At 35.6% G+C, this 11,381-nt stretch overlaps 1 protein-coding gene across 1 annotated transcript; it reads right to left on the bottom strand.

Annotated features, from left to right (window-relative positions):
* Positions 1 to 135: 135 nt before the first annotated feature.
* On the bottom strand, positions 136 to 4,344 carry LOC124632893 (probable enoyl-CoA hydratase, mitochondrial). Its single transcript, XM_047167889.1, has 6 exons — positions 4,134 to 4,344; positions 2,752 to 2,928; positions 1,596 to 1,744; positions 930 to 1,134; positions 504 to 691; positions 136 to 349 (listed from the first exon to the last, which is right to left on the bottom strand). Exons 1-6 carry the CDS (start codon positions 4,231 to 4,233, stop codon positions 284 to 286), a joined length of 885 nt encoding a protein of 294 aa, XP_047023845.1. The 5' UTR covers positions 4,234 to 4,344; the 3' UTR covers positions 136 to 283.
* Positions 4,345 to 11,381: the final 7,037 nt, after the last annotated feature.

The raw sequence follows: 11,381 nt of genomic DNA, 5'->3' as shown, positions 1-11,381 counted from the left end.
AGTGTATTTTGACATACAAATATACGTAGGCTACCCTGGAAATTTCACAAATACACTTCGTTTTGTATAATCCAGTCCCATGACATAATTATTCGGTGATGTAGCAAAGATAGTACGGACATGCAAATAAAAATATTTTTTTCAAAAATAAACTCATTTATTTCGTATTTAAAAAATTGGATAACAATCAATATCATTCTACAGTGTGACATAGCACCTTCGCTTACAATGTACGGGAGACATGATTCGGTAAACAGTGTATAAAATAAAAATGTATAAATGCTTATTCGTTCTTGAAGTTTGGTGGCCTCTTCTCGACGAAGGCTGTCATGCCCTCTTTGCGGTCCTCCTGTAACAGAAAGTAAAGATATTTTAAATATGAGAAAAAATATTGTTTTCCTAATTCTCAAAATAGTTTTTGCCGTACTTTGCATAATTGCATTAAAGAACATGTTACATTTAACTACTACATTTGAAAACAACTACCGTGGCGTTAAACTTACAGTGGCGAAAGTTCCGTAGAAGTATGCCTTCTCGAACTGCAGGCCAGACTTGAGCGTGGTCTCGTAAGCCTGGTTGACGGCTGCCTTAGCCATCTTCACGATGAGGGGGGAGTGGGTGCCGATCCTCTCGGCTAACTTGATGGTCTCCTCGAGGAGTTTGTCTACTGGGAACACGCGGCTTACCAGACCTGAGAAAGAAAGTATGGTGTTTTAACATTTATGGTTAAAGTACTCAGTAGATCTTGATCGATGTTGATGCGGCACTGTGAAGCGCACAAAAGTTTCTTCTGATGACGTCAATATTTTTAAGCAAGCAGAGGTAAAAAGGAGGACTCATTCTGCTTCTAATTTTTACAATAAACAATTGAAAGGTCTAATAAACAAAAAAACGAATTAAGAATTCCTAATTCAAAACACGAAACTTACCCATTCTCTCAGCCTCATGTGCATCAATAAAGTTGCCAGTCAACACAATCTCCATTGCTTTAGACTTGCCAACGTATCTTGGGAGGCGTTGAGTACCACCGGCTCCGGGGATGGTACCAATGTTGATCTCTGGTTGACCGAACTTGGCCTTCTCGCCCGCGTAGATTATGTCGCAAAGCATGGCGAGCTCGCAGCCTCCTCCGAGCTATAAGAGAAAAGAATTATAGTTATGAAAGAAGTATGTAGAAGAATTAAATGGGTTTGCTAATAGGTACTGTCAGAAACAAAAGTTCATACACAAACAAAATAGGACAATACCTGAACTCTAAAATTACAAACGCAAAAGCTGTGTTCAACAGCTTTTATAATCTTCTGATTTGATTGGGAGACTTAAGTGTTCAGTTTCATTGTAATTTTGATCTTAATAAATTACTTTTGTCAGTGACGGCACAAACGATGTATGTTATACTTATAGTGGAATTTAAATGTCGCTAAGTAACTTTATCAACAGTATATTTTCAATTAACTTTCAACCTTACAGGCTATATAAGGATGACAATTGCAGACAACCTCAATGTTGTTAGTGGCTTTAACAAAACAAAAGATTCCAAATTGAGAACCTAATCTCCTTTTTTTGAAGTAATTTAAAAATTATATGTTACTCACAGCAAATCCATTGACGGCAGCGATGATAGGTTTGCCGCAGTTGGAGACATCTTCCCAGTCTTTAAGGAAGCCCTTGTTAATGTTCCCGCTAAAGGTGTTGTTCTGCATTTCCTTGATATCAGCGCCGGCAGCGAAGGCCTTCTCATTGCCTTTAAATAGATGGAAAAAGGTTTTATTTGATGATGTTCTAGGTATGTACTTATTGACTAGTAGTTGCAGTGGAGTAATACTTGAATTGGGTGGTTGATTCAGGTAATGATAAAAAATCGTAAACAAAAATAAAGTGTGCTAGTACTGCGATTTAGGTAGGATATTTTTATTTTTTATAATCCAAAGCTGAAATAATGAAAACCAGTTTCATATGGTAAACCTTTAAGTAACATGAGAAGACCAAGGTGAGCCAAGGTGTTCAAATTTTAGATAGAGCCAACATTTAGTATCATGAAGACGATCTTTAACGTCGTTTTTGGAGTAAATATCGTATTTTTTTGCCATTTGATTCCTCTGAATTGGAAGTTGTGGTTGGCGAAAATAAGGTGTCATGTTATTAGTCCATTTTGTAAAGTTTATTGTCTTTATCTGTTTTCACAATAGTCTGATTGACAAAACAAGGTGTGTCTTACGTAAAAACGTTGCCAACTTACTAGGCCACGATATAGCGAAGATAAATAATTTTGATAACATTATCGTCATTTATTTGAACATTGCTAATCTTGAAACACAAAGGTTAAATGATTACGTAATTATCTTTTGGTTTGAATGACTTGCTTTTCTTGGGTTTAATCCACTGATAATTGTACCCCATGTTGGGAGGACCTAGATATACTAATTAGTAGAATAGGCCTTGCTTTCTAACCTTTCAGGCCCTAGGGCCATTGTTATTTATATTATTGATTTTTGCATAGAAAATGTCTCTCAAAAACTGAAATCATGAAATGTTGCCCTTTTGACCCACTTCCAAAAACAGCTATTTTTTATCAACATTACAGCTGAAATATAAATATACAGTATTTATTGTATTTTAACTTAATTTAATTGTATTGTATTTTAACTGTAACTTTTGAAAATTGTATTTGTCAAATGTATGTTCCGTAAGAAAAAAGTTTTTTTCTTTTAGGAACCAGCCAATAATGAAGCTGCAATTAAATCAGTTTACCTGTAATAATAATAGCAGCAATCTTGTTATCAGCATCAAAGTCTCTGACAGCCTGGCCGAGCTCTACGAAGAGTGGGCCACACAGGGCATTTAGGGCCTTAGGCCTGTTCAACTGGATGAGGCCTACATTCTTCTTGGTGCCAACTACATCAATTTTGATGTTTTCATATGCAGGGCCTGTGGAATAAAATAGAAAAGAGGTTATATTGCAAATATTTTATCTTTCTGTGTTCTTGCAATGGATAGGTAGAATATTGGGACGGTTGGTATGGGCATGTAATGAGGAGAGATGATATGCATGCAACAAAGTGTGTGCTAAGTATGAATGTAGATGAATGGAGAAGAAGAGGAAGACCGAGACAAGATGGATGGATTGCCTGAAAGATGACATGAATAGGAAGGGAGTGAGTGTCAGTATGACGAGTGACAGGGAAAAATGGAAGACAATGACATATTGCGAAAACCCCAAATAAAATTGGGAACAGAGTAGGAGGATGAGAGAGAATATTGGGACGGTTGTAAGTATATGACTTTGAATATGGAAGGGTGTGGTGCATAGATCCAGTAAAGATTATTTGTTTATGAACTTATTGCCAGGCAGAATTGTAATCTATATTCAACAAAAAACTAACAGAAACTATTTTTGAGCATTTTACAGTTTACATTGCATGTTTGTAGTGTACGCAGCCTTATGTAATTAAGTAAACAGCAAGATACAACTTTAGTCTAATGCTTATTTAAAGCTTATTTTTGTTGTTGATTAAACATAGATATACAAAAATATTAAACCAAGTTTATACTTGCTTATTTATTTTGTGAAAAATATGAAGTATTCTTTGACTAGTTTAAATCTGGCCTTAGCATCAACACTTCTCTGTTTTTTTTTTGTTTGGTTCATTCAGTAGACCTACACCAATAAAATATCAGTTTTTAATTTTTTAAATAATAATTAGCAAGGTTTAATTTACCTAATAAGTAGTACCTATACAGTAAAAACAAAAATCATCAAACCTTTACCAAAACAAGTGATAAGATTTTATCAGTCTTATTGTCAAGGACACACATTTTTGTTCAGTAGGGTAACAACTATCATACTTGCATAACACACTATTTTTTTTAATAGTTATTAATAAAATTGTACTTCTACATGTATGTACATAAACAATGGGATTATTGGGGCTATTCAATATTTTTTTTTAACAAATTACTAAAGTTAACGGTTGGAATTTTTCTTATTTCATTAATTTATTAATGTTTGAAAGTGGCTAACAACCTCTTTTGAGATGTTACTTTTTATTGTTATCAGTTATTTTAATCCCATTATCATGTCATCATCTGCGAACCATGGGACAGTTTTCTAAAGTTAAATGAGGTTTGCTTACCAGTGCTATAGAACTTAACGAAACCGGTATTAGCGGCTGCTACCCTGTTGAACACATTCTTTCCCAACAAAACTCGAGTTACAGCACCGACAGAGGCCATTTTTGTGTTCAGTATTAATAAACGACTAGAACGTCGCTTCTCTTATCCAATACTAAATTATATAAAACACGATAAATGTAAAACGCCGGAGAAAACTTTGGAGGAATGAACCAGTCTGTCGCAACTCCATAGAAAAAATTCAATGTATGAAACGGGGCTAAATTTTAATGGCGACTATATTTGTCTCGCTTACTTCCTGTGTCGTCTCTCTCTCACTGTCACTGTCATCCATCTTGTACTAGGTACTATTGTATTCTCTTTGCTGTCATCGAACTGTTGTTATCAGCGGTACCGGTTATTAAAGCGAAGTGAATGCAATTACCATTTCTTGGTCTCCAAAGGTGTCTAAAACCATTATTTCTTTGGTGTTTGTGGAAGTTTGTGGTGCCAGGACGATTTATTACGAAGTATGGCGTACAGGAAATGTGAAATTTGTGGATTGAGGTCGGAGCGCAAAGATGGCAAAAAACGCTTCTTTATGGCCAGATTTCCACTAGATGAATTGCGGTAAGTTAAAATTTCGTAATTTAACAGAGTTATGTTTCCATTTTCAGTCTTAAAACTTATTTTTTAGTTTAACAAATAAGTTGTTAAAAGTTTGAATCGGGGAAATAGCGTTGGGACTAGGGCTGCCATCTCGAATTTCGCCAAACCCGGACAAACATGAAAAAAACCCGGACATTTGGCGTAAATCGCATTTTTTCCCCGAACGAGTACGATTGTTTTTAAACAAAAAATACCTAATCTGTAATCCATTTACTACACTGGACAGCAAATAAACCGAGCCACCCGCTACTTTGGAATTCTAATCCGATTTTCTCAAAAACTATAATACATACAAATATCAAAATTATACTTGCAGAAAGTACGTTTTATGAGGATTAAAACAAATGGAAACAAATTGGGATTGATCAATTCATTAAGCGTATATTAATCAATTTATCAAGAAGAGTCATTTTACAGCCGCGAAAACCATTGGCAATCACCCAGTGAAAACAAAAATTTTGACAGAAAACAAAGGAAAAAATGAAAAATTATTTTTGTTCAGCATTGAGTGTTTCCTCCCCTTGCTCGAATAGCTGCTAGCTTCCTCGTATTGATAGATCTAACAAGTCTGACGATGAAATCTTGTGGGATTGCGTCCCACTCCTCTTCGATAGCGATTTTCAGCTCTGGAAGCCTTATTGGAGCAGGTACTCTGGCACGACCCCGACGTTTCAGTTCATCCCATAAGTGCTCTATCGGATTCAAGTCCGTGCTACAAGCTGGCCACACCATTGTTCGAATGCCGACGTCGTGTAGATACTGGGTTACCACATGGGCAACATGAGACCGTGCATTATCACGCATGAATTCATGTCCAGACTGATACAACCTGAGTAAGGTACCACATGGTATGCGAGGACTCCAGGGATGTAGCGATGAGAAGTCAATCCACTTAAACTGCGCTGAGGCGACGATTTCATACAACACAAAGTTGGATATAACGATTGTCTGCTGCTAATGTAGCCCTAGGTCTGCCCATACCTGGGCTGCAATCGAATGCTGCAGTCTCCAAGTATCGTCTGTAAACTCTTTACACCGAAAATCTGCTGATTGGAAGTCGTCAAGTGACTTCACGTTGCCCAAGGTCTGCTCGAAGTAGTGTTACAGCTTGAGCTGCTTCCTGTGTGGTCGTATCCATTATTTACCAATAAACGAGCACAAAAATACACGCGTCTAAGCAAACGACGGATAAAAACTAAAGAAATGTGAAGAAATATGGAATTTCTCTCACTATAGAATAAAATAACGCTAAGCGCAAACCCTAATCAAAACAGAGAAAATTGATAGCATTGTGTTTGCTGCTTGATAACATTGTGAATTGATGGTCCTTTTAATTAAATTTACAGTCATTTTAATCCTTAAGAAATGCTCTTTCTATAGGTATATTTTTGATATTTGTAAGTTTTAAACTTTTTGAGAAAATCGGATTAGAGTGCCATAGTAGCGGGTGGCTCGGTTTGTTTGCTGTCCAGTGTATTAACATATACTTAAATTCAATGAGGTGCTTCCTTACATGAAAAGCGTCCGGGTTTTCCCCGGACTCTTCTTGAAACCCCGCCCGGACGGCCTCCAAACAAGGACAAATCTGGGGAAACCCGGACGGATGGCAGCCCTAGTTGGGACACAGTATACTAATCATTGTCGATATTTTTGCTTTCAGATGTAAAGAATGGGTGAAAATGGCAGGAAACGAGGATCTAGTTTATGTGCCCATTGAAAAACTCCATGAATTAAAATTTATCTGTGGAAAGCATTTTAAAGATAATGATTTTAATAAAAAAAGGACACAGCTCAAAAAATCTGCTATTCCGTCAATAAATCTTTCTTCTATGCCACTTTCGGACGCCATTCTGTCAGCATTTCCTTATTACCTCTTCAAAGAACAGCAATCTTTACAAGAAGGTTAGTAGTGTAATAATAAATTTATCATATACTAGCCGTTGCCCGCGGCTTTGCCTGCATGAAAATTATAGCCTATGGATTATTGTGATGTATAATCTGTTTTTGCGTGAAATAGTAACAAAAGTCCATACATCCTCATATACTTTTGCATTTATACACATATACGCATTATACATATTTATACACATTTGTTTCCTCAAGATGTTTTCCTTCACCTATTACAACTACCATTGTATCTATATGTTCAACGCAAGACAGCTATATTATAATGTTAATTTTTGTAAATGACATTTAAATATTGCAATCAATTATTATTATTATTTTTTTTACAATTTTATTTGATTGATTTGATTGTATCTGAATGCTGAAATTTTATTTTTACAGATGAACCCTCAACATCTTCTGTTTCTGCACAAGTAGAAATTAGTACATTTGAAACAAATACATACCACAAGCAAAGCCAAGGTGAGCCTTTATTTCTTTATGGAGTTACTTCTAATATTACTAAAACTAATTCAACTAATTAAAACATCTATGGTTAGTAAAAGCTAAAATTGTCTCTTTACAGACGAACCCTCAACATCTACATCTACTGCACAAGTACAAGCTACTACAGTTGATAATCAAATTGTTTATGAAGATGATGTTCCACCAGTGGAATATACCGTAAACATTATGACAAGTGAACAAGACATTTGTATGAAAGGTATGTGGTAACTTACAATCATAAAGGTATCTAGACTAAAAGTAATGTAATAAATATAAATAAAAATATTAATTTACTGTATGAAAGTTGGTGGTCTTTTTAATTTCCCAGAGAGCGTAGGTGAATCTAGATTATTTTGATCAAATGTATTTGTTTTTTATTACTTGCAGTATAATCCTACATTATAACTTCTATTGTCACTAAAATGCCGAAATTGTCTCTTTACAGATGAACCTTCAACATCTACTTCTACTGCACAAGTACAAGCTACTACAGTTGATAATCAAATTGTTTATGAAGATGATGTTCCACCAGTGGAATATACCGTAAACATTATGACAAGTGAACAAGACATTTGTATGAAAGGTATGTGGTAACTTACAATCATAAAGGTATCTAGACTAAAAGTAATGTAATAAATATAAATAATAATATTATAGTTCGGCCATTCAGAGAATGCGTTCCTGACACGTCGCGATTGAACTGACGACGTAACTTTGCAATGGCGTTGCAGTTACGATAAAAATATTTTTGCTGGTTGTTTACCGTTTTAACAATTGAGGAGCATTAAAACAACATTATTATATCAATAATCAATGAATGTTATTACGTCGTCAGTTCAATCGCGACGTGTCAGGAACGCATTCTCTGAATGGCCGAACTATAATTTACTGTATGAAAGTCGGTGGTCTTTTTAATTTCCCAGAGAGCGTAGGTGAATCTAGATTAATTTGATTGAATGTATTTCTTTTTATTACTTGCAGTATAATCCTACCTTATAACTTCTATTGCCACTAAATTCTGAAATTGTCTTTTTACAGATGAACCCTCAACATCTTCTGTCCGAAAAAGGCGCAAAAGGACAAATAAAATGAGTAATGAAAATCTGTCTCCACGAAAGAAGAAACTTATGAAGAGGGTTGAACTTTTGAAATCAAAAATTAGAAAAGTTCAAGAAAAAGTAAAAATGTTTGATAACATTCAATCAAAAACGCTAAAGACAATGATGTTTTCGGCAATAAAAAATCAAAATCGCTCTTCTCAGGGCAAACGATGGTCCGATAATGAAAAAGCCCTAGCCATAGCCATGTACAAGAAATCGCCAAAGTTATATCGGTATTTAAGGCATTTGTTACCATTACCTAGTCCAAGGACTTTACAAAATGTCCTTAGTAAAATGCCCATGAATCCTGGATTCAATAAATCAATAATTGATCACCTTAAAAGAAAGGTCAAGGAATTATCTTGTAAAGATAAAACTTGCGTCATTTTATTTGATGAGATGTCTCTAAAGAAGAGGCTCATTTTTAATACTGCTTACGACAAAGTTGAGGGTTTTCAAGATTTAGGAGAACACGGTCGATCGGGAGAGTTAGCCGACAAGGCTTTAGTCTTTTTACTACAAGGTGTGCACAAAAAAATCAAGCAGCCACTTGCACACTACTTTGTGAAAGGTACAATATCATCAGATAAATTGGTAGCTATTATAAAAAATACCATCAAAATGGTTTCTGAAATCGGTTTTAGAGTAATCGCAACTGTCTGTGATCAAGGCCCGACTAACGTTGGTGCTTTAAATTTACTGAAAAAGTTTTCTGGGCAGCGTTCTGACAGTAACTTTTATATAGTGGAAAATGAAAAAGTTTATATACTATATGATGTTCCTCATTTATTCAAATCCATCAGGAACAACTTCTTTGAAGGGGGTGTATTGGTTTTGGATGGAATGAAAGCTAAATGGTCACATTTAGTGGAATTACAGGAAAGAAATAACAAAACACTTCATTTCAAAAAAATCACACCGTTGCACGTAAATCCCAAGTTTCGCGCTAAAATGAAGGTGAAACTGGCCGCGCAAATACTCAGCAATGATGTATCTGCTATTTTGAAATTATTTGCGGAAACATTTGATAATGATGTAAAAGATGTTGATGGAACTAAGAAACGTGATGCTGTTTTACAAACCGCCAATGTAATTCAGCAGTTAGATACCTTGTTTGATGTTACTAACGGGCCAGCCTCAAAAAAAGATGTAAAGAAAGGCTTACGCGTAAATATATCTAAAAACAGCGTTCATCACAAATTATGGCCAGAGTTAAAAAAAAAAGTCAAAACATTGCACTTCCTAAAATCTGACAGTCAATTAAGATTAAGAAACGTCCGGTGTGTAAATGGGTACTATACGACTTTATGTTCTTTACAAGACATTTGGAACTATGTAGAGTCAATTGGGTTTAAATTCCTCAATCTGCGACAACTCAACCAAGACACTTTGGAGAATCTTTTTGGGTTGATTAGGCAGCATTCTCCAACTAATCAAAATCCGACATGCCACCATTTTACCGCAGCCCTCAAAACCAGTGTACTAACTAAACTTAGTACTCCTATAAGGGGAGCTAATTGTGACCCTGATGATAACCAACTGATGTTGGATTTTCATGATTTAGTATTTAAACATACAGAATCTGAAGATTTTACTAATGTAGATCATTCTTATCCAGTTTCTAAAGATAAAGATGATTTTGTATATGATGATAGTAATAATCCAATTTTTTTACATTTGCCTGATATTGAAACTGATGTTGAAGATATTTTTTTTGAACATTTTGACAAACAACCTGTTGTTTATGTTAGTGGTTACCTAGCCTCTGTACTGATTAAAAGAACTAACTGTTTAAAATGTTGCGGCAGTGTAAGAACGTTGGAGCCAGGAAATGACAAAACTTATGACTATATAGCACTTAAAGAGTGGTGGAAGGACAAGCTTTCTCTTACTTATCCGACTCTGAATCTATGTAATACTGTAAATTTATGTGTATCCGTATTTGAACGTGATGTGAAACACTTGCTGTATAACAATGATATAGTTAAATATTGTTGTGTGATGATGCATAAAGACGTTGATTCGACATGGATGTGCGAGGAGCACAGTGGCATATTCATGGACACTTTGTTAACCAAATTGTCAGTTTTATTAATAAGAAACGAATGTAAAAAGATAAATATGGCAATTACTGAAAGGGAGCAATCAAATGCGAACATAAATAAAATTGCTCAATTAACGAGTACAGCTAAGTAATAGTTGTAGGATTTCAGTTGCATTTGATTGCTCCCTTTCAGTAATTGCCATATTTATCTTTTCGAGGGTACAGTAGCCTTATTCGCAGCCAAGTTTGAATAAATTATATTTGATTAAAAACATTTTGTGTCAATCCTTTATTTTGTTCAATGTAACATTTACTTTTGATCAAGTAAAATATTTATTAGTACTTGTTTATTTTATTTTAAACTAGATTGACCGTCGTGAAACCGTCAATGACAGCGGCATAGTCATTGGCGGTTTCGCGACGGCAATAAATAAATTTCCTTTCTGTCGATGGGTTTGTAGGTAAGTAGAGTTCCTGCAAACTGCCCAACACTATGGTTCTAAGTAGGAGATTATCGATATCTAGAGTTCCTGCGAACTGCACAACACTATGGTTTTAACTTTATGTTGGTAGCACTGTTATGCACTATTGATAAGGTTGTTAAGTTGGCTATTCTAGGTTAGCCTTATTTTGACGGTTCATAAGTTTATTTCTATCTATGGAAGTCCCGTCTCTTCTTACGTAGTATTGTATACTCTTTGGAATGAACTTTGATACTGTGTGATAAAATTGTAAAAGATAAGAATAATAAATTAGGACTGGAAGAGGAAGAAGCAAATATAGGTTTCTCATTGGTGTGAAAGAGAAGTAAGACATTCTTTAAAGGCCCCAGTACACGTTGGCCCAAGTGCGGCCAATACATGCCATCACCAATGTGTACACGGGGTATTGGTGCAGGTTGGCGGACATTTGTCAAGGTTGGCGCGCATTCGGCGAGTTGTCGGTTTTTTGGGCACACATCAAAAGGCCCCAGTACACGTTGGCCCAAGTGCGGCCAATACACGCCATCACCAATGTGTACACGGGGTATTGGTGCAGGTTGGCGGACATTTGTCAAGGTTGGCGCG

Source organism: Helicoverpa zea, chromosome 9 (genome assembly GCF_022581195.2).
Source record: "Helicoverpa zea isolate HzStark_Cry1AcR chromosome 9, ilHelZeax1.1, whole genome shotgun sequence".
Lineage (NCBI taxonomy): Eukaryota > Metazoa > Arthropoda > Insecta > Lepidoptera > Noctuidae > Helicoverpa > Helicoverpa zea.
This window is presented reverse-complemented; position numbering and strand designations above follow the sequence as displayed.

What these genes read in the sequence shown, in the direction of transcription:
- LOC124632893 (XM_047167889.1), bottom strand. Translation starts at nt 4,233, where the DNA reads ATGGCCTCTGTCGGTGCTGTAACTCGAGTTTTGTTGGGAAAGAATGTG. An exon ending in CTGCCGTCAATGGATTTGCT is followed by an intron (nt 1,135 to 1,595) that starts GTGAGTAACATA and finishes TTTCTCTTATAG; the next exon opens with CTCGGAGGAGGCTGCGAGCT. An exon ending in TCTACGGAACTTTCGCCACT is followed by an intron (nt 350 to 503) that starts GTAAGTTTAACG and finishes TTTCTGTTACAG; the next exon opens with GAGGACCGCAAAGAGGGCAT.